Source organism: Gorilla gorilla, chromosome 12 (assembly GCF_029281585.2).
Source record: "Gorilla gorilla gorilla isolate KB3781 chromosome 12, NHGRI_mGorGor1-v2.1_pri, whole genome shotgun sequence".
Taxonomy (NCBI): domain Eukaryota; kingdom Metazoa; phylum Chordata; class Mammalia; order Primates; family Hominidae; genus Gorilla; species Gorilla gorilla.
Genome location: NC_073236.2, coordinates 84,602,353 through 84,626,713, shown reverse-complemented (window position 1 = coordinate 84,626,713; position 24,361 = coordinate 84,602,353). Strand labels below are relative to the sequence as shown.

General features: G+C 40.7%; 1 protein-coding gene across 4 annotated transcripts in view; it reads right to left on the bottom strand.

Annotated features, from left to right (window-relative positions):
• Nucleotides 1-232: 232 nt before the first annotated feature.
• Nucleotides 233-24,361, bottom strand: part of CLHC1 (clathrin heavy chain linker domain containing 1) — a 67,120-nt gene continuing 42,991 nt past the window's right edge. For all 4 annotated transcript variants that reach the window (XM_019021057.4, XM_063696184.1, XM_004029260.5 and 1 more), the window contains exons 9-12: nucleotides 16,683-16,857; nucleotides 6,656-6,858; nucleotides 3,749-3,928; nucleotides 233-2,131 (exon numbers count right to left, since the gene is read on the bottom strand). In XM_019021057.4, coding sequence (XP_018876602.4) covers nucleotides 1,935-2,131; nucleotides 3,749-3,928; nucleotides 6,656-6,858; nucleotides 16,683-16,857 — 755 coding nt within the window. In that variant the 3' untranslated portion in view covers nucleotides 233-1,934. The remainder of the gene's footprint in view (nucleotides 2,132-3,748; nucleotides 3,929-6,655; nucleotides 6,859-16,682; nucleotides 16,858-24,361) is intronic.

Here is a 24,361-nt window from a genome sequence, read left to right as displayed (position 1 = left end):
CAAGGCAAAATTAGAATAACAACAACAACAACCGCTGTTTAAGCTTTCTCTAGATTTATATACCTACTTTATCCTCCTGGCTTTCATGGAGACATTTTTTTTTCTAAGCTCTGTCAATGGACACATAATAGCTTTCTATCAATCATATAGGTCTCAAAGGAAAAAAAAAAAAAAGGTTTTAAGCCGTTGGCACACAAAGAACCAGTGCTGCCGAAATACCTCTCCCTTTCCATTCCTTTTTTCCATCCTTTATCTGCTCTTTTCAACAGCCTGTATGAAGGCCAAAAATCAAAATATTATTTTGATAAGCCTTTTAGTAATAAATTGCTTTTTAAACTATGCACATGTATTACTTTAAAAATGCTACGTTTTAGAAAGCTGAATTATAATTATCCAGTATTCTATTTAGCACCAAATGGAAAAATTAAAAACTCAGCTTGAATGCTTCTGAATTTATAAGATAAGCCAGGCAACCCTAATACGAGTGTGGACAGATAACTTAATCTCAGCAATAAGTCGTACCAATATATCAAATACTTTAAAGAAGGATAAACATATAAATACAAATGAATAGACATATGGGATTTAGTAAGTACAAACTAAGTAGAGAAATGTGTGTTTCTGGGGCCGATTACAAAGGAATTACAGCTATCTTTTACTAAGTTCCTCTATCATGTTATACACTTACACTACACATACATTATCACTAATCCTCACAACAAGCCTAAGGGAAGACTGCCCATATTTTATAAGTGAGTAAGAGGTAGGACCAGAATTTTAATATGAAGCTGTCTGACTCCCCGTTCATCTTCTTTCCACTATAACATAAAAATACATATTCAATTTAAATTTAGGACGGGAAAAGTTATGCTCTTTGCTCTTATTCTAATAGCAGATCATTTTCATTTTTTACTTGAAATTTTTTTTTCTTTTTTTAATAACAGAGACGGGATCTCACTGTGTTGCCTAGCTGGTCTCAAACTCCTGGGCTCAAGCGATCCTCCTGCCTCGACCTCCCAAAGTGCTGGGATTACAGATATGAGCTACCTTGCCCAGCCAGCAGCTCATTTTAACCATGTTCCATGGTCAAGGATGACATTTAGCTAGTAAGCTCTGGCGTAGCATAAGGGCTAAAGGCTGTTCTGATTAATTAGGTATCTGTTCTGCTTGATTTGTGCCCATGCCATACTAATCATTAAATATTTTTAATATTACACCTGTCCATGGCACAGAACTTTCAGAGTTTTCAATCAAATACTTATTCAGACACTTGAAATAATCCAAAACCACTTCTTATGACATATTTTCCATACCTATAGGTATCACAGGTCTACTTCTATGCAAAATTCGACTGGTCTTCTCTCTAAGTAATAACATGCCAAGAGTCCCAGCTTTTATACTAGAAGCCTAAGCTTTGCCATATTTATATATATCAAAGCATGGGGCACATCTTTAAATCAGCAGTACAAAATTACTATACTCTAGGTTTTTGCCAGCAAGTCCAACCTTGAAATGATATCCTGCTTTTCTGGTCAAGTCAGGCTTGTAGCATTTCATGTTTGGGAAGACAGTCTAACACACAGGATACTACCCACACCTTCCTCAGTTCTTGCTATCATATTACATCACCAGAAAGTAATATATCTGGACATTAGCTTATGTCCTTAGATAAAAATGCCCTACACTGTTTCACAGAAAGTTATAATCTTGGATTTTATCAAGATTCAATATAAGAAATGACCATATGGGGAAAAGGAAGCAATAGTATAAATATTTCAAAGACAAATCTAAATGTCATCATAACAAAAGTGTGATTTATTTCTGAGATCTTCTTACTCTAGATTTATTTATAAGTTAGTTATGTTAAAATCAGTTTGCCCAACCAGCATACATAAGGTGTTGTACAAGCTCCCTCAGCTGGTTAAGATATAGAACTACCAAAACACATGTTCCATTAGGTTGACTGCGTCATCCTCTTCAGAAATTTCTGTAACTGCAGCCTGAGATCGAAGAATAGACGTGATGTCATTAGATAATTTGTCAAAGCCATTCTGTGAACATATATTTGCCACTTCTTGCCACTTTTCTATGGAGCAAAAGGAATCATTTATCATAAGACTTTCTACTGCATCTGTGGGGAAAAAATACAATATTATAGTATGGCACTTATTTGGTAATCTATACTTTAGTGATTCTTCAAAAATAGAAAAGGACATAATTTCAACTCAGTTACTGTTAAACTCTACCTGATTCCCCTAAGATTAATGATATAACATGCAGTGCTCAGTCAAGCTCATGGTAAGTACTCGTGTTAGTTCCTTCTCCTCCTCCCTTATCATTAACCTCTTCATGTCTCAATTCAACCCTCTACCACTTCTCACATTCCACGTCTCCATTCATCTCCTTCTTGTTAAGGCAGCAGATGTTGAAGGCTATAAGGCAGGAGCTCAGAAAGTGACGAATGTGGGCTCATCCTTATTCACAGAGTCTATAAGGCACCACTAGAAACTATCAAATAACTGTAAACCTATAGGTCAAGTTTTCATGATTTCAAACACTTATATAAATGCCTTAGTGGAGCTAACCCAAGGACTGAAGAAACTCTTTGACAAACTCTTTATCCTGTCTCTAGCTGGAGAACTCTTAATGATGGGGCTTCTATAACAAATATTTTTCTTAAGGAAATAAAATCATTTTGTTTGTTAAAGAAATTTAATGTTATTTACTTTTAAAAATATCTTAGTGATCTATCAATTTATGGAACTCATTTCTTATCTATTACCTGCATTACTTATGGTACTTCATAAAAGAGGATCACTTTTTAGAATACTGTCATCACTATAATTTTATTTCTACCATAATTATTATTTTTCTATAAAAATATTTTAGTTGATATCAGTAATGATAATTTCAAAATATAAAGTTATCTTCCAAAATATGTTTTCAAGTAATTGAAAATGAAGTTGTCTGTTCAACTTCCTATATTAAATTAATGAAAAGAAAATAAAAGTGAGTTTTAATTATTCTCTCTCTCTCTCATTTTTTTTGAGGCAGTGTCTCACCCAGGCTGGAGTGCAGTGGCACAATCACGGCTCACTGTAGCCTTGAGCTCCCTGGGCTCAGGCAATCCTTCCACCTCATCCTCTCGAGTAGCTGGGACTACAGGTGCATGCCACATGTGGCTAATTTTGGTATCTTTTTCATAGAGACAGGGTTTTTCCATGTTGCCCTGGCTGGTCTTGAACTCCTGAGCTCAAGTGATCTACCCGCCTCAGCCTCCCAAAGTGCTGGGATTACAGGGGTGAGCCACTGCACCCAGCCTAATTAGTTATTCTCTAATTCACAGCAGAGTTAGGTTCAGAGTGAATAACATATGTAAATACACATACATTTGGTTTAGGAACTAAAACATATAGTTTATATCTACATAACATTTAAAATACATATAAAAGCTAAATATACACATATGTCAATATATATAAAGTTTTTAGTTAGTGATTATAATTATTGTAATATTCCCCTCAAGCTTCATAAAGATACTCCCTTCATTCTAATTCTCTCAAGAAATACATCCTATTACCAATATATTATTATTTACATGGCAATCTTTACATTTATAAACTCCTAAAGTTAACTCTTGCTAAGAGGGAACTCTTAGGGAAATTTGAGTTAACTCATGCATAACCATCTTGAACCTCTCCCTAGATAACCCACTACTATTTCTTCCACAACATTTTATTCTACTTACCTATACCACCTTTATTGATTTCCTGAAGTAGCTTAATGCCAACTTTTTTCATGTCTACAGAGAACAGATGAAGTATAGCAAGACCAAAAGATAAAGATGGTTGTTTCTCGTTCAACTCTTTAGTGAGACACTGAATTAATTCAACTTGGGGACATGACATTAATAGCTGCAACAGGTCATCTGAAGGCAAAAATGAAAAAGTTTATCTCAATGTCCTAATATCATAAATCAACTAGAAACTAGGACTAGCTAATGTCTATACCTGCCAGTCAACAGTTTTTCTAATCCTTTCAAAGCCCTCAATGACCCACTCCAACCTAAACTCAACGGTACTTTCCCCTAGCCCCCCTCAAAAAAAAATCATGCTCAGCATAGCAAAAAACAAAGGAAAACTACCCATAAGAGTATCCAAAACATAATCAAATAATTATAATGAAAAAAATGTGGTATAATAAAAATACAGATTGGCTACTAGGAAACCTGAATTCTAATCATAGCTCCATCAGTCACTCACTCTTTTGGAACTCAGTTTTCACATCTGAAAAGTGTAGTATTAGAGGTCTCCATCTAATACTACAGTTTGTTTGTCTATATCTTGTTGCTCATACTTGGACCAAATTCTGGTGAGTATAATGTCTTTCTTTCTGTGCCTTGCACAGAAAAAGCAACTCAGTAATTTTTTTCCTAAAACTATCAAGCATTTAGAAATTCAAAAATGAAAACTTTAAGAAACCAGTAGCTATTTCAAGTAGCCAGAGGTGGAACCATATGAAGTTTCCTATATTTGACCACAAAAAGAACAATTCCATATGGGTTAATCTCTATTGGGTTAACCCAATAGTTAACCATTGAGGTAATCTAAAGCTACAATTATGATTTGTATTCTTAAATTTTTTCAAAACAAAGTCTCACTGTGTGGCCCAGGCTGGAGTGCACGGCTCATCATAGGCATAATGATTGTGTACTGTATCCTCAAACTCCTGGGCTCAAGCAGTCTCCCGCCTCAGCCTTCCCAGTAGCTGAGACTACAGGCATGCCCCACTCTATACTCTCAAATTTATAAACTTTGTATTAACTTCCTAAATATTTTAACGTAAAAATATTATTTTGCGGCCACAATAGAGGTAATTTTCAGAATAACTTCTGAGAGCTTTTCAAGGACTACCATAAACATAATTTGAACTCTGAAAGCCTTGGGTTTTTAAAATGTATTTAATATATAGAGATGGGGTCCCACTAAGTTGCTCCAGGCTACTCTTGAACTCCTCGTCTCCGTTTTTCTTACTACATTTCAAAATCCATTTTCTTTTAAAAAAATTATTATTATTATTATTATGGGATAAGGTTTCACTCTGATGCCCAGGCAGGAATGCAGTGCCACAATCACAGCTCACTGCAGCCTAGAACTCCTGGGCTCAAGCGATCTTCCCATCTCAGCCTCCTGAGTGGCTGGGACTACAGACCCTATCCCTAAAATTTTTAAATTCTAAGAGTAATTAAAATCTATATCCCATGTCTAAACATTAACTAATATAATTCTTACATATGGAAAAATAATAGTTAACAACACAGAAACTGAAACTGTATACTTAGGTAATGGAATATGAATTAATACCTACTATGCCAGATTCTGTCCTGTCACTACATAACCAAATCACTTAGCTCTAGCTGTGCCTCAGCCTCTCTGTGGAAACATACTATTTTTGCATCTATAAAATGGGACAGTAACAAAACCTACCTCATAGAGTCAACATAAGGATTAAGTGAGATAATCCATGAAAAAAAGCCTAGCTATTATTACAATAATAGTATAGGGCATGCTGTTATTAATGAAGAAATTTGTAACTTAAAAAAACAACAACATAGATTCTAAGAAAAAGTCAATTAATTGCTTGAAAATGACCAGATTCAACAACTACTAAAACTCCTTTTTCCTGGAATAATGTGACCTAAAATGGCCATGTTTGGTTCCATTTTGCATCTTCTTAGAACTGGGATATGGGATACATAGCCTGCAAATCAGGACAGGCACTGGCCTGGGGGATGGGGAGGTGTCAGCAATGCCTATACTTACAGTTATTGCCAAACTAGATCCAGAATAAGAGATCTGCTCTTCCAACTAGGGTCACCCTAAGGTCCACAGTTCTCTCAGATTACCGTTCAATTGTAATCTCAGATTACTGTTCAATTGTGTTTTAAAATTTTGAAATAAATTAGAAATTCTTCATTTCTAATGCTTATATTACAGTTCAAAACATTATATATCACAGGCTGGGTGCGGTGGCTCACACCTGCAATCCCAGCACTTTGGGAGGCTGAGGCAGGCAGATCACAAGATCAGGAGATCAAGACCATCCTGGCTAACACGGTGAAACCCTGTCTCTACCAAAAATACAAAAAGTTAGCCGGGTGTAGTGGCGGGCACCTGTAGTCCCAGCTACTTGGGAGGCTGAGGCAGGAGAATGGTGTGAACCCAGGAGGCAGAGCTTGCAGTGAGCCAAGATCACGGCACTGCACTCCAGCCTGGCAACAGAGTGAAACTCCATCTCAAAAAACAAAAACAAAAAATTATATATCACAAATAATCCTTATTTTTAAAAATCATATATGTAGTATGTTCTAGTATATCTGCTAAATTTATCTTTAAAACTGTATATTTCCAGGACTATCTGGCTTATTAAATGTTTGTATTTTGAGGAAATACATATTTTTGAATGTCTAGCATGAAAGCCAATCAGCTCCAGCTTACCTATGTTCATGAAAAATTACACTAGAAATCTCCTACTTATTGGTATATATAAAATTGATTTTATAACGTAAGTTTAAAGTAGTGCTTGCTATTATGGTTAATCTTACAATTAAAGCCCAGAATTCAAATGTATACAAATGGCAGACTTTTTAACTTACCGGTAGTAAAGTCCTTCAACTGCTGTATGTACTCCATGACCCTATGAGTCTGACCCTGTTTACACAAGCAAAGAATAGCTTTCTTGTGCAGGCCACATTCACTGTAGATAATCTGAGCTAAAGCCAGGCACTTGGCCTTGTTATAAGTATCCTGCTCCCCATAATCACAAATCACATCCCCAGCCTCCTCAGAAAATGTCAGTCTAGAACAAGCAGATCAATAAGACATATGTTAGAAAATTCCTGATGAGTGGCTGAGACTGAAATATTTGAAAATTCAGCACAGTAGAACTGGATTTTCTACTACCTGTAAGAATTCCAAGTTACAATTTAATAGGCAATTGATTATGTAGGAGAAATTAAACATATCTGAGATTTAACAATAACAACAAAAAACAATCAGCATGCATTCCCTTGGAGGAAGGAATTTTGGCTCCTCAAAAGCTCAAGTTTTAAAAAAATCCACAAACAAGATTAAAACGCTCCTAAAAAGACTGATAGGTCTAAAAAGTACAAGGTAAACAAAAAATGCTCTCATAATTGGGGGTCTTAATATTCTCAAGCAGTTATCTAGATTCTAAACCCTATGGAATATAAAAGCTTATTAAATGTTGGTTATAGATAGTGACAACAATTTCAGCTCATAGAGGTAGACATTGCAAGCATTTGTACTAAAAGGAAAACAGAAAGTGCGACAGCACTGTTATTTTTAAAATTTGTTATAGATTTATAAGATGCGAGAGGGGAAAATGGACATCATTCTGCCTATTAGGAAAGACTGAAGAAGCAGTTCTTTTGAGATGGCTCAACTGAATAGATTTCACTTGTACCATCTTTTATATAAACCTGAATAGATTTCACTTGTACCAGCTTTTATATACAACTGAATAGATTTTAATGTACCACCTTTATATACAACTGAAGTTAATCATCTGATGTACTATCAGAGTAACTTCACCAAGAAACTATAGGCATAGCCAAAAGAACATCTGTGTATGATTAAAGATATCACTTCTAATTACTAGTGGTATGAAAAGTATACTTTATATTTTTAATTAACAGTTACAAAATAACAGCAATCATATGATATTGGTGTCTGTATACATCTAAAAATGCTGATAACATTAAAATGAAATCCTGAACACCCTACAAAATGTCTCTTTACTGAAAATTCAATAAATAAAGCCTTCTGTGTTTATTGGGGTGGGCAGAAGAGGGATGAGTCTAAATCAAAAGGCAGCTTCAGTACAAATCAATTATTTAGTTAAGCAATTCTCTGACTTCCACACTTTAATACCAAAATATAGGTTTTAGTAGCTACAGTTGCCACAATTCCTGAGGCTGAACAAGTTAATTATTTCAGTCTATGTAGTGACTGAAATACAGTAGCAAAATCAAAATGCCAGTATTTTAGTATTTATTTATCTTATTAATGCCATTATTTTTTTTAAGGGTCACCACCTCAGAGAAGGCCATGGCTGGGAAGTGGGCCAGGGAAGTTCCCTCCCCCTTTTTCCCTCCAATCACCTCATCATACCCTCTTTCTGTTTTCCTAAAGTCCCCTTGTTGGGTTTTCTCACCCTTACTCCTAACTCAAAGAGGACTCTTTCTGGGACTTCTGAAAGTGGATCTGAGACCAGGCTAGCTCTGGAGAATATGAACAGCTAATAAATAAAATAAAACATGCTTAACCCCACTGTAATCTAAGACATATTTGATTATAAATTTAATTTTAAATTATTTTAATGTCAAAATAAAGGTAATATACAATCTCTAAATCTACATATAAAATTTATTTACTGTTACTTTCTAGGATTGAGTTTGCAAAGTTAAAATTTCAGAGGATATTTATCTTCCTCTGGGAGCAATGTCTGCAATTAAGAGAAATAATACCAGTAAAGGATGGTTTCTTAAAATTTAGACTTTGTAGACCAAGTGATTAGACTTTTCACAGGTAAGAATGACTAAGAGAGCCACGATTAGCCCATAAGGCAGGCTGCTAAAGGGCTAGCTCTATGCTGAGCTTCTGGGAATGAACTGGAAGGCTTTTTAAGGTAGCCATGTGACAGAGGCCAGATAATCACAGGCAAAAACCAGGAAACAGAGACTAAGTATGAAGAATGTGAATTGCCTGTAATATTCCCTGTTATATTATCTCAGGATCCTTAAAACTAGTGGCATTTCCTCAATGCATGTAGTCACAGAACTGCATAGTTATTAAAAAATTTAAATTCTTACAATTAACAGGTAGAATGGGTCAAGAATCATCACTATGTGTAAGAAACTTAATCTTGTCTGAAGTGTCTTTGCACTAGAACTTTTTAAAACAGGTTTTGGTAAAGAACATACACTTTCTGATGATGTCCTCAAGTCCAAACCATTTCCAGTGCTCCCGATAAGTACTTTTTGTGGAGGGTGTAGAAACATGATCAGGCAGAGAAAGAGAGAAGGGGGGCAAAGAGAGAAAAGAAGGGCATACATATGAAGAAGATATTTGCTAAAACAAAATTAACAGGCCGGGGGCAGTGGCTCACGCCTGTAATCCCCAGCACTTTGGGAGGCCGAGGCGTGTGGATCACCTGAGGTCGGGAGTTTGAGACCAGCCTGACCAACATGGAGAAACCCCGTCGCTACTAAAAATACAAAAAATTAGCCAGGCATGGTGGTGCATGCCTGTAATCCCAGCTACTCGGGAGGCTAAGACAGGAGAATCGCTTGAAGCTGGGAAGTGGAGGTTGCAGTGAGCCGAGATTGTGCCACTGCACTCCAGCCTGGGCAACAAGAGTGAAACGCCCTCTCAAAAAAAAAAAAAAAAAAAATTAACTATTACGTGGACAGTAAATGAAGGCCATAATAAGAATGGGTGGGAGAAACACTCTGCACTGGTAAATGGTGCCATCAAGATAGCTTTATCGAGTTGCATGGTGAAACGGTGAATTTGAAATGAGTGGTAGTAGGCAGTAGTAGGCAAACCTACCATTTTTATGTTTGGGATATTTCTAAGTCATGAGTTTATTTAGGAAGTGCTTGCTTACTAATGTCCATCTATCTCTTTATAAGATGATACCCTTCTTAAAGATGAGAGCTGTTCATTATTCTCTAATATGTATTCTACAACCCTATGCATTCAGAGTCAAGTAAGCATAGCCTTTATGCTGCCAGCAGCAGGCTGTAACTACTAGACAGATGACAGGGAGGCCTTTCCCTACTCTGCCTTCCAATATACACAGCCCAGCCCAACTTCACAAAGACGCAGTATAAGCAGCTGCTATCTATTCTCTGATTGATCTTCATAAGTTGTTCCGTCACTGTGGTAGACACTGTTCTGGTGCCTCATCCAGGTCCCATTTACTGAACCAGTGCCCCTTCTCCAGCTGACCACTAACAGCTCACAGTTGCCCCCTTCTCTGAAGAATTGTCCTCAGGTGTCTATAGCCACCTCACCCAGAAAGTTATGCCTATCCACAATCCCCAGTAGTCTACACTCAATCCCCAGTGACTGATAGGGGTTACAAAAGGCCAGCCCCTTAATAAAAGGAAAGAACTCTGTGTAATGTCTATGCTCTGTAACCCTCCCCCTATGATAATGGCTAATACTAGACTTGAACTGAGTTCACATCCTTGCTTGGCTCTTTTCTAAGTCCTATCCTATTTCATTCCCCTTAAAAATTTTCCTGAGGAGTAGTTTATTAGTAAATGATCTGCACCCTAACCCAAGTCTCAAGTTTTCTTCAAGGAAATAGGGAACCTGAGTGCCAAAAATATTCCTCTCTGCTTCATCATATAGCAACAGTCCTACCTGTTCATGATAATCAAGTCAGTCAAAACTTCTAGACTCACAGACACCAAAGTTGCAGGCATGGGAAACACAAATTTCCTGGGATGGTTAATTTTATGTGTCAACTTGACTGGGCCAGAGGGTACCCAAATATTTGGTTGAACATTACTCTGGGTGTGTCTGTGGCGTATTTTGGGATGAGATTAACTTTTTTTTTAGTTTGGAAGTATTTATTTTCAAATTGTAATGTCAATTTTACCAGTACTAAAAAAGAGAGAGATTGCTCTTATAACGAGTTACGTAGTTTGTCAATTTTTTTGAGATGACAATGTTAATATATATACTTTTATTCATCTGATAAAGATGTCATTCGCATATTCTATAAAGTTTCATTTTAATTAAGGGTTTCCTTCTCTGACATTAGTGCTATTATTAGAACAGGAAATTAGAAAGTATGTCAAAAGCAACGTAAGCTTTTTACTCTGTGGCAACTGGCTCTGTTGTGTAGGTAATACTTACATTCCACACTTATTTTATTCTTACACTGGGAAAAACATTCCAATGTTGTTTGTGAGAAATCAGTGAGGGAGGGGCTTAAGACTATATAAAAATCTGATTTATTATAACAGCAATTTTTTATAGGAGTAAATACATTTTAATTATTGCCGTAAGGTTAGTAGGAGAGTAAATTAGACAAATGTATTATATCATAGATAACATTTTACAATAAAAATTGTATTTTAATGAAGGTCAGATCTGCCCTACAAATTAAATTCTAGTTATTCTATTTATTTTTAATTAAAAAGTGTACATTGGGCCAGGCATGGTGGCTCATGCGTGTAATCCTAGCGCTTTAGGAAGCCAAGACAGGTGGATTGCCTGAGCTCAGGAGTTTGAGACTAGTCCGGGCAACATGGTAAAACACCGTCTCTACTAAAAATTACAAAAAATTAGCCGGGCATGGTGGCGCATGCCTGTAATCCCAGCTACTAGGGAGACTGAGGCACGAGAATCACTTGAACCCAGGAGTCGAGGTTGCAGGGAGCTGAGACCGTGCCACTGCACTCCAACCTGGGTGACACAGTGAGACTACGTCTCAAAAAAAAAAAAAGGGTACATTGTATTACATATTGTATACTGAGTTACGGATTCTGCCACCACCAAATGGTCTTTTAAAAATACAAAAACGTGCATTACCCATAGGTGAATTACAATGAATTTCCCAAAAACAATTTGGCAAAAGGCTAAACAATTTCAAATACAATTAAAAAGTCCTAAGTCATAAAGGCACTATTATTTCTTTAAAGTTTTTTTTTTTTTTTTTTTTGCCATTTGTCACCTGTAGTTTATTTTATTTTATTTTATTTTTCTTGCAGAGGGGGATTTGGCAGGGTCACAGGACAATAGTGGAGGGAAGGTCAGCAGATAAACAAGTGAACAAAGTTCTCTGGTTTTCCTAGGCAGAGGACCTTGCGGCCTTCCGCAGTGTTTGTGTCCCTGGGTACTTGAGATTAGGGAGTGGTGATGACTCTTAAACGAGCATGCTGCCTTCAAGCATCTGGTTAACAAAGCACATCTTGCACCGCCCTTAATCCATTCAACCCTGAGTGGATACAGCACATGTTTCAGAGAGCACAGGGTTGGGGGTAAGGTCACAGATCAACAGGATCCCAAGGCAGAAGAATTTTTCTTAGTACAGAACAAAATGAAGTCTCCCATGTCTACCTCTTTCTACACAGACACGGCAACCATCCGATTTCCCAATCTTTTCCCCACCTTTCTCCCCTTTCTATTCCACAAAATCGCCATTGTCTTCACGGCCCGTTCTCAATGAGCTGTTGGGTACACCTCCCAGACGGGGTGGTGGCCGGGCAGAGGGGCTCCTCACTTCCCAGTAGGGGCGGCCGGGCAGAGGCGCCCCTCACCTCCCGGACGGGGTGGCTGGCCGGGCGGGGGGCTGACCCCCCCACCTCCCTCCCGGACGGGGCGGCCCGGGCGGGGGGCTGACCCCCCCCCACCTCCCTCCCGGACGGGGCGGCTGGCCGGGCAGAGGGGCTCCTCACTTCCCAGTAGGGGCGGCCGGGCAGAGGCGCCCCTCACTTCCCCGACGGGGCGGCTGGCCGGGCGGGGGGCTGACCCCCCCACCTCCCTCCCGGACGGGGCGGCTGGCTGGGCGGTGGGCTGACCCCCCCACCTCCCTCCCGGACGGGGCGGCTGGCCGGGCAGAGGGGCTCCTCACTTCCCAGTAGGGGCGGCCGGGCAGAGGCGCCCCTCACCTCCCGGACGGGGCGGCTGGCCGGGCGGGGGGCTGACCCCCCCACCTCCCTCCCGGACGGAGCGGCTGGCCGGGCAGAGGGGCTCCTCACTTCCCAGTAGGGGCGGCCGGGCAGAAGCGCCCCTCACCTCCCGGATGGGGCGGCTGGCCAGGCGGGGGGCTGACCCCCCCACCTCCCTCCCGGACGGGGCGGCTGGTCGGGCGGGGGGCTGACCCCCCCACCTCCCTCCCGGACGGGGCGGCTGGTCGGGCGGGGGGCTGATCCCCCCACCTCCCTCCCGGACGGGGCGGCTGGCCGGGCGGGGGGCTGATCCCCCCACCTCCCTCCCGGACGGAGCAGCTGGCCGGGCAGAGGGGCTCCTCACTTCCCAGTAGGGGCGGCCGGGCAGAGGCGACCCTCACCTCCCGGACGGGGGCGGCTGGCCAGGCGGGGGGCTGATCCCCCCACCTCCCTCCCGGACGGGGCGGCTGGCCAGGCGGGGGGCTGACCCCCCCCCACCTCCCTCCCGGACGGAGCGGCTGGCCGGGCAGAGGGGCTCCTCACTTCCCAGTAGGGGCGGCCGGGCAGAGGCGCCCCTCACCTCCCGGACAGGGCGGCTGGCCGGGCGGGGGGCTGATCCCCCCACCTCCCTCCCGGACGGGGCGGCTGGCCGGGCGGGGGGCTGACCCCCCCACCTCCCTCCCGTACGAGGTGGCTGCTGGGCGGAGGGGCTCCTCACTTCTCAGACGGGGCGGCTGCCGGGCGGAGGGGCTGCTCACTTCTCAGACGGGGCAGTTGCCAGGCAGAGACGCTCCTCACATCCCGGACGGGGCGGCAGGGCAGAGGTGCTCCCCACGTCTCAGACGATGGGCGGCCGGGAAGAGACGCTCCTCACTTCCCAGATGTGATGGCGGCCAGGAAGAGGCGCTCCTCACTTCCTAGATGGGATGGCGGCCGGGCAGAGACGCTCCTCACTTTCCAGACTGGGCAGCCAGGCAGAGGGGCTCCTCACATCCCAGAAGATGGGCGGCCAGGCGGAGACGCTCCTCGCTTCCCAGACGGGGGGGTGGCCGGGCAGAGGCTGCAATCTCGGCACCTCGGGAGGCCGAGGCTGGCAGATCACTCGCGGTTAGGCGCTGGAGACCAGCCCGGCCGACACAGCAAAACCCCGTCTCCACCAAAAAGATACGAAAACCAGTCAGGCGTGGCGGCGCGCGCCTGCAATCGCAGGCACTCGGCAGGCTGAGGCAGGAGAATCAGGCAGGGAGGTTGCAGTGAGCTGAGATGGCAGCAGTACCGTCCAGCTTCGACTCGGAGATCGTGGAAAGAGCGGGAGAGGGAGAGGGAGAGGGAGACCGGGAGAGGGAGACCGGGAGAGGGAGACCGGGAGAGGGACTCTTTAAAGATCTTTAAGTCCATCCTAAATTGATAATTTTGGGAACAGCTTGTTTAAAAATAAAAACTGTTCATACATTAAAAAAAAAATGTGCAGGTTCAAGTGAGGACTGTAAAAAGTGGAAAGGGAGTTCATGTGTCAATGCCGACATCCACATCCCAGCAGACAATGAGGACCCCACACCCCATGGTGCTCATTAATTACTCTGGGTGAATCACAGCTTCCAATCACATGTGAAGTAATGTGGAACTCAGATTCAGTATTCTTATATCAATCTCTCCCCTCTTCTGTTAAGCATTGGGAAGTTAAGAAACCGTGCCAGCTGCACAGTCAGACTCGCGGACAGGCTGCGCAGTCGGCCGCAGGCACGAAACCGGGGGGCCGCGCAGCAGCGTACCCCCGTGTCGCTTCCGTCGCTCCTCATCATCCTCCTCCAGCCCAGGGGCCGCTGCCGTCGCCACGGTCTAGCCCGGAGCCCGGTCTAGCGGCGAGCTGTGGCCTATAACAGCAATTTTAAATGACCACTGTAACAGAGTACATGACCTGTAAGTGGTACTAAAAAATACTGATAGACTTTCAAAAATAAATTTAACATAATTCGTTTAATAATTTTCTCATTTTCCCTAATGTATACTTTTGTTGCTGTTGTTTATTTTTTGAGACAGCATCTCATTCTGTTGCCGAGGTGGGAGTGTAGTGGCATGCTCAAGCTCACTGAAGCCTTGATCTTCGAGGCTCAACTGATTTTCCCACCTCAGCCTCCTGAGTAGCTGACACTACAGGCATCGCCACGTCTGGGTTATTTTGTTTTATTTTATTTTTTTCATAGAGATGAGGTCTCCTATGTTGCCCAGGTTAGTCTTGAACCCCTGAGGTCAAGCAATCCTCCCACTCTGGCCTCCCAGTGTTGGGATTACAGGCATGAGCCACCATGACCAGCCTTGAAATTTTCTTTAGAAGCTAACAAAACTGATTTTCTTGTTTTGTTCAAGGCTTAACAAAATTCAAAACATTTCTAAATAAGAAGTCAATGTCCGAATAAACTGTATAATTTCGCCAAACATGGTAATTTTAGGTGCATGGGAATAGGCTCTCAGGCCCTAAGATGGGTTCTTCTTCTTCTTCTTTTTTTTTTTTTTTTTTGCGATGGAGTTTCACTCTTGTTGCCCATTCTGAAGCGCAATGGCAGAATCTCGTCTCACCGCAACCTCTGGGTTCAAACGATTCTCCTGCCTCAGCCTCCCAAGTTATCTGGGATTACGGGCATGCGCCACCCACCCAGCTAACTTTGTATTTTTAGTAGAGACGGGGTTTCGCCATGTTGGTCAGGCTGGTCTTGAACTCCCGACTTCAAGTGATCCACCCACCTCAGCCTCCCAAAATGTTGGGATTACAGGCGTGGGCCATGGCAACTGGCCAAATGTGATTCTTCTTTGTGTGAAAATTGAAGACTGATTCTGCCCTACCCTAAGGTATTCATACAGGAATGTTCTATGAAAGGTCTTTACTTGCTCCCAAGCTTATAATTCTGATAGACATGTATACGACTATGTATATCCCCAGAGTGAGTGTGCACTTACTTTACAATCATTCCTACAACTGCTTTATGGTTTGCCCATAATTATGAAAAGCCAGTAGGCATAGCAATTGTTCTACTTATAGCCAGAAGTATCCACGAGGAGAAAAAAAGCTTACAGGAAAACCTAAGATTCGTTTCTTAGATGACCTGATAGGATTTTCACCCTTTGCAGCTGTGTAACTAGTGAGGAATATTCATAGACCAGGAAAATCAAACATTCGGTTGAAATGATGCTGTTCTGTTCTCTGCTCTAGATGGGAGCCATCTTCCCACAGATGTTACTTTAAAGGATCTCCTCTCCTTTGCCTATGTCTATTGATAACTCTTATCAATTTCTATCACCCCGATAATAGTCAATATGAAAATAAAGTTATTTGGAATGTAGTGGTGTATTTGCTAAGAAAATTAGATTTCTACAGGAAACTAAATGCATATATACATATATTTTTAGATTGAGTCTCGCTCTGTCACCCAGGCTGGAGTGCAGTGGCGCGATCTCGTCTCACTGAAACCTCTGCCTCCCTGGTTCACATGATTCTCCTGCCTCAGCTTCCTGAGTAGCAGGGACTACAGCCGTGTGCCACCATGCCTGGCTAATTTTTGTATTTTTAGTAGAGATGGGGTTTCACCATGTTGGCTAGGCTGGTCTTGAACTCCTGACCTCAAGTCATCTGCCCACCTCGGACTCCCAAAATGCTGGGATTACAGGTGTGAGCTGCTGCACCTGGCCACCACGTCTGGCTAATTTTTGTATTTTCAGTAGAGACAGGGTTTCACCATGTTGGCCAAGATGGTCTTGAATTCCTGACCTCAAGCGATCCTCCCACCTCTACCTCCCAAAGTGTTGGGATTAGAGGCATGAGCCACCACACCCGACCACTAAACGCTTTCTGATTAATTGCAATAGGGACCTGAAGTAAATGTTCAAGTAACATATTGATAAAACTATTAATATTTTTAGAACAAACAACTTTATTAACGAAATGTCAAAATTAAGTTAAAAGCTTAACTTTGCTTACCTTTCCTGTGTAACCCAATTGGTAACTAAATCTAACCGTTTTTCCGATAATCCACATTTGATTCCTTCCAGGGTTAGAGCTGCATCAACAGGACATGGAAAAGCATGACTTGTGATAAACATGGCCTCAAAAAATAAGAGTAATGGAAGAGGCTTTCCTCTAATTTTTCCAACAGCTACAGAAAGGAGGAAATTTTCTGAGTCAAATACTTTAAGAAATAGTTTGCTTTTTCTTATTTCATATTACTATTTTTGTGCCTTTGCTTTTCTAAAACTTTAACAATCGAAAATTACACATTTATAATTTTTAACTCATGCTTATAGATTAAACTTTATCTAAATGACTAAATATCACGTGCCATGTGAAGATGGAGGCAGAGATTGGAATGATCTGCTACAAGCCAAGGGAGGCTAAAAATCGCTGACAACCACCAGAAGCTAGGAGAGAGGCATGGAATGGAATCTCCCTTAGAGCCTCCAGAAGGAATGAACCCTTGACACCATGATTTCAGAGCTCTGGCCTCCAGAACTGTGAGCGAATATATTTTTCTTTTAAGTCATAGGGTTCTGCTGTTAATGAGGCCAATTTGCTATGACCGAAGAGAACAAAAGGTGCAGCTGCAGATACACAGAGGATAAAATTCCTAATGCAAACTATCCTGCTTTAATGACCAATCAAATGAGGCAAATATAAAACTGGACATTTAAAGGTATATACTTAGTCTAACATACCCTAACTTTGAAAATAATTCAATGAGGATGACAAATTAGGATCCTGAAATTTACATGTAGATTCAGCCAGTGACCAAAAAAGTATGTCAATCCCAAATCAGCATGACTACAATTCATTTTTTATTAAGCTGTATGTACACTCAATGCTTGAACTTGCAGGAGAGGAAGACTGTCAATTTGAACTCTTAATTAATCCATCAGACTATTTTCCTTTTTGTGAGCAGAAAATAAATTTACCACCATATCTTATTTCCTAGATTTTTCTTTAATTCTCCTCCTCAAAGTCAAGTGAGACAGTTTAGAGAGAACTACTGGATATGGATGTCTTGGAATTTAGAGAACAAAAAGACCAGAGGCTGATATTTGCCTGGAAAGTTTAAAGGTGAAAGGCTAGAGTGAGTAAAGAGAATTAAAGTACGAGCAAATTCTACTTTCACAAGATTGCATGTTCCTTAAGGGTGACGGAGATTCCATGAAAGGCAGGTAGGCTGGTTGTCTTGAAAAGGCTCTCTCAGAGAGGTCTGCATGCAGACCAGATAACCCCACCTGAGAGAGTCTTTGGGGGTACACACCACCAGAAGGAGCTAAAGGGGAATCATTAGCAGCCAGCTAAAGTAATACCTCCTGAATCAATAAAAGGCACAATGGAAAGTCCCCAGTGAGGGAAGGCCCTAAAAAACAAAGACTAAAGCAGTAAACTAGGAGCCAACATTGGGCATCTACCACACCCAAGAAACATCAAAGCCTAATGACCACTGCACCAGTTGAGTAAGACCTTTCCTGTCCCTTATATAACCCCACTGTAAAGCTGCCTAGTGATTAGAAGAGGAGAGAGTAGCAGAGTAAAGAAGAAGCAAACATGTCTCCTGAGCCTCAATAGGTTCTAGAGCCAAATCAGAGCCTATCCAGGGTAAGGGGAAAAATTTTAGATTAAACAAGAGATTGCAGTTTCTATTTAGTTTAGACTAGACTTTTGGGTACCTAAAAATAAAACTATTAATATCTAAAAGTGAGTGAAAAAAAGCTATGTGACATGACCAAGATATTATCCAGTAAAAGAAATAGGAACGCCAACACAGCCCTTTTAAAGGGCAATGGCGAGGAAGAATAAAGTTGTTTCTTGCTTTGTACTCTGTCAAGTCTAGCTTGAACTTTAGACTCTATCATGTCTAACTGATCTATGATCCAGTTTCATAGATCAAAGCTTGGTAAAACCAGGTATGAAATAAAAAATAGATTCTGCGTCTGATTGAGGGTCTACTAATGAAATGTATGGATTTTCACAAGATAATATATAATACCTATTTTTTATTGTTCACAGACTTTTTAAACTTACTTCTCAACTCTCAGATATACTGTATTGTAAAGAAAATTAATTCTGAATAAGTGGCATGGTGCTAAAAACCCCTAAAGCTTGTATACTGCTTTGAAAGTATCAGCTGGTCTTAACCAATAACCCTAACAAGGTGGGTATCATTAACATTCCTAGTTTTCTTTTCTTTGTTTCTTTTTTTGAGATGGAGTCTCGCTCCGTCGCCAGGCTGGAGTGCAATGGTGCAATCTCGGCTCACTGCAACCTCTGCCTCCCGGGTTCAAGCAATTCTCTTGCCTCAGCCTCCCATTTACATGGGACTACAGGTGCATGCTACCACGCCCGGCTAATTTTTGTATTTTTAGTAGAGACAGGGTGTCACCATGTTGGCCAGGATGGTCTCGATCTCTTGACCTCGTGATCCGCCTGCCTCGGCCTCCCAAAGTGCTGGGATTACAGGCGTGAGCTACCATGCTCAGCCTGTTTTCTCTCTTTTCTTTCTTTCTTTTTTTTTTTTTTTTTTTTTCGAGACAGGGTCTCACTGTGTTGCCCAGGCTGGAGTGCAGTGGCACGATCACGGCTCACTGTAATCTTAACTTCCCAGGCTCAGGTGATCCTCCCACTTCAGCCTCCTGGGTAGCTGGGACTATAGTAATGTGCCACCACGGCCGGCTAATTTTTTGTATTTTTTGCAGTGACAGAGTTTCACCAGTTGCCCAGGCTGGTCTTGAACTTCTGGGCCAAGCAATCTGCCTGCCTCAGCCTCCCAAAGTGTTACTATTACAGGCATGAGCCACCACACCTGGCCAACATTCCTGTTTTTCAAGTAATAAAACTGAGTTTCAAGCAGATAAAGTAGCTTGCTCAAAGAACACAATGCAAGTGTATAGTAAAGATAAAATTGAAACAAAGATATTGTGCCTCCTATCCAACATTTTATAACATTCTATCTTCTTCATGTTTTGTGATAAGTTAAATATATATACATTTACACACACATATGATGGCAGAAGATAAAAGATTTCTTAGGCCAGGCACGGTGGCTCACACCTGTAATCCCAGCACTTTGGGAGGCTAACGCAGGTGGATCACAGGGTCAGGAGTTCGAGACCAGTCTAACCAACATGGTGAAACCCTGTCTCTACTAAAAATACAAAAATTAGCCAGGCGTGGTGGCACCTGCCTTTAATCTCACCTACTCAGGAGGCTGAGGCAGGAGAATCGCTTGAACCCAGGAAGCGGAGGTTGCAGTGAGCTGAGATCGTGCCACTGCACTCCAGCCTGGGTGACAGACTGAGACTCCATCTCAAAAAAAAAAACAAAACACACACACACACACACAAAGATTTCCTATACCTACTATAGATTAACAAGATTCACGACAATTCAATTAGACTTTCAGGTAAAGACGGTAGACTGAACACACACATTCAATTTTAGTTCATTAAAATCATTAAAATAATAGTAAAGGGATTTCATAAGAATAAATTTAAAAGGAAATAACAAAATTCTGAAAGCCAGAAAATAGAGAGTAGAAACTAGCATAGCAGACGCAGAGCATAAAAAGTTTGATTCCTAAACTACCAATAAGGAAAACCAAGAAGAAGCAATCCAATTCACACCAAACAACACAGAAAGTCTCAGGAATTGCCAGCACTGGGAACCTCTGTAGTGAGATGGGCTAAAACTAGAAATCATGGCTGAAAGGCTATTTAAAAAGCTATTCCTCACCCAGTCAGATGATACCCCCTTCCAGGACCTAGAAAAAGCTGAGGCTTATTCTCTGAAAAAGATAAAACAAAAGGTGTCTACATGAAGACAACAGGCACAGTTGAGGGTAGAAATACCAAACTATTAATACGCCTTTTTTGAATTTCCAGAGAACTTTCTTCATATCACTAGAATCACTCTACATGTAAGCTCCGTGATGCAAATCATTTTTGCAGGTTTCATTTTCTGCTGTATCCCCAGCACCTAGAACAATGCCCAGCACATATTAGATAATCAATTTTGTTGAATGAAGAGTAAATGAATAAACAAATGAATGAGCTGGCTCCACACTTGTCTGCCTCTTTATCTCTCTTCCCAATTAGTCCTTTATCTCATTGAAAGGATTGGGTCTTACTAATCTTTGTATCTTAGTACCTAGGTCATAACAGTTTAATCTACAGTTAAAAACAGTCTATTTATTAAAATTTTCTGAAAATGTTATGGGAAAAACTGCTGTGAACATTATTTTATTAGAAGTTCTGCTTCTACCAATGATATCTTTGAGCTTTAATATGTCTTAAAAACTAGGTTTTATACAAACTTTTAAAAACAGAAAGCAATTGTCTAAAAAATAAGTATTTTAAGATTTAAGTAATTTTAATCGATTCTAAGCTATCAAACTTGAGATGGGCCTTTAAAGATCTAAGACTCTGAAAACATGACAGTGTGGCTCACATGGACTACTATTCCTGGCTATATCTTTCCCTCTCCTTAGATAAAATAAAACAACCTACATCCACAGGGGAATGAAGTCTGAATTTCAGTTATGTATGTGATTCAGGAAGCCAAAGCCAACAAATTAACAAAGATCAGCTTCAGGCTGTTGAAACATTAGAGACCAGGCAGAGACAAACATAAAGCCTTTCCAGAGAATACACAGTAATCCCACAGTGGGGAAGAAATTAAGCTCACAATATTATCAATGTAAAAAGCTTACAATATTATAAATAAAAATTATCAGTCACACAAATCAAAGCACATCCATGAGCATGAGTTAGGATACCCAATAATCTGGAGAATTTATATACTTCAGAACTACAAACAACTGACTATAAAAGAGAGTATAAAATATCTATGTCTGGCTCAGCACAGTGGCTCACGTCTATAATTCCAACACTTCAGGAGGCCAAGGTGGGAGGAATGCTTGAGCCCAAAAGTTTGAGACCTGCCTGGGCAACACTGTGAGATGTCATCTCTACAACAACAAAAACAAAAACACATTAACCAGGCATGGTGGGTATGCCTATACTCCCACCAGTATAGGGAGCTACTTGGGAGGCTGAGGTGGGAAGATCACTTGAGCTCAGAAGGTCAAGGCTGCAGTGAGCTGTGGTCACACCACTGCACTCCCACCTGGATGACAGAGTGAGACCCTGTCTCAAAAAAAAATTATATGTTTAAAATTATTAGAAATATAAAGGTAGAAATGGAAGCCATAATAAAGATGAACAGATTTTTAAAACAAGCAGATTTGAAATGTTCTAGAAACAAAAGATATGATCATTGAGGTGGCACTACAAATTAGTGGAGAAAGTACAGACTTTACATAAATAGTACTAGAACAGAGAAACTATATATTTAAAAAAATAAGGCCAGGCGCGGTGGCTCAGGCCTGTAATCCCAGCACTTTGGGAGGCTGCGACAGGCGGATCACCTGAGGTCAGGAGTTTGAGATCAACCTGGCTAACATGGTGAAACCCCATTTCTACTAAAAACAACAAAAAAATAATAATAAAAGAAATTAGCCAGGCATGGTGGCATGCACCTGTACTCCCAGCTACTCCTGAAGCAGGAGAATTGCTTGAACCCGGGAGGCAGAGGTTGCAGTGGGCCGAGATCACGCCATTGCACTCCAGCTTGGGCAACAAGAGCGAAACTCCATCTTAAATAAAATAAAATAAAATAAAATAAAACTGGGCCAGACATGGTGACTCACGCTTGTAATCCCAGCACTTTGGGAGGCCAAGACAGGAAGATCACTTGGACTCAGAGGTTCCAGACCAGCCTGGTCAATATAGCAAAACCCCATCTCTACCAAAAATACAAAAATTAACTGGGTGTGGTGGTGCATGCCTCTAGTCCCAGCTACTCAGTGGTTGGGGCATGAGAATCACTTGAACCTGGGAGGAGAAGGAGGTTGCAGTGAGCTGAGATCAAGCCACTGCATTCCAGCTCAGGTGACAGAGCAAGACTGTCTCAAAAAAAAAAAATTATTAAAGAAAAATACTGAACTCCCAAATCATACTGAACACAAAAACAAGTTTCAGGTAGCTTAAAAATCAAATGTAAACAGCAAAACGATGATATTTTCAGAGGAGAAAAAAGAAAAATGACTTAGGGTAGGGAAGGACTTTTACATAATACATAAAAATAATTAACCTCAGAGGAAAAGCAGATAAATTCCACTACATTAAAATTAAAAACTTCTGTTCATCTTAAGAAATCATGAGAAAAGATTTTTATAACTCATTTTAATTAACAAAAGATTAATATTTACAATACATAAGTAACTCCTAAAAATCATTGAGAAAAATATAGACAATCCAGCAGCAAAATGGGCAAAAGATCTTAAGTACTTCACAAAATGGGAAATCCAAATACAAAGATATATATGAGCTGAGTGCAGTGGCTCACACCTGTAATCCCAGCACTTTGGGAGGCCAAGGTGGGAGGATGGCTTAAGGCCAGGAGTTTGAGACCAGCCTGGGCAACATAGCAAGTCTCCATCTGTACAAAAAATTTTTTAAAATTAGCCAGGCATGGTGGCTCACAGCTGTAGTCCCAATGACTAGAGACGCTGAAGTGGGAAGATCACTTGAGCCCAGGAGGTTGAGGCTGCAGTGAGCCATGTTTGTACCACTGCGCTCCAGCCTAGGTGACAGAGCAAGACCCTGTCTTAACAAAAGGGTATATGTGTATACATATATATGAAAAGATACTCAATTTCACTGGTAATGAGGCAAGTTCATATTAAAACCATAATAAATTTACATGACCACAAGAATGATAAACATTTAAAGGTCTAACACTACCAACCATTGTCAAAGATATAGAACATAGGAAATCGCATACATTACCATTGGGAATATAAATTAATACAAACACTTTGGGAAAATGTTTGTTATTATCTTCAAAAGCTGAAGATATGCATACCTTATGACTCAGAGAGTTCAATCTTAGATACATATCCCAGAGAAGTTTACATACATGCACCAGGATATATTTTCATAGCAAAATTGTTTATAATAGCCCCAAACTAGAAACCATCTACATGTCCATCCACCGCAGAACAGATAAATACATTGTAGTATATTTCAATCTAGAAGATTTAAAATAAACCACAGCTACATGTAGAAACAAGGCTAAATTTCACAACTAATATTGAGTGAAAAAAAGACATAAAACAATATAATTATAAGCAATAGTATAATTCAGGAACACATGCAGGATTAAAGAATATATGCAGTATAATTCAATTCACATTTAAGTGCAGTGGATTACAAGGATGTGATCCAGCTGCCTATCTCAGTAAATATAAAAGACATATTTTTATTTTCATAATTTCCTTAAGACACAAGTGAATATTTAAGGCAAAAATAGTAACAATGTATATGATAATAGCACAAAAGAAGAAAGGTGATGGTAAGGTTCATGCATTATATGTAGAGTAGTAAATTATTAATTCAAGGTAGACTCTAGCAAGCAGTGAATATTATAATCCTTAGAATAACAACTAAAACAATAATACAAAGAAGTGTAGCCAAAAAGCCAAGATAGGAGAAAAGAGGGAATTCTTAAAAACTACTCAATTAACACAATATAAGATTGAAAAGAAGAAACTAAGGAACAAAGAACTGATGAAAATA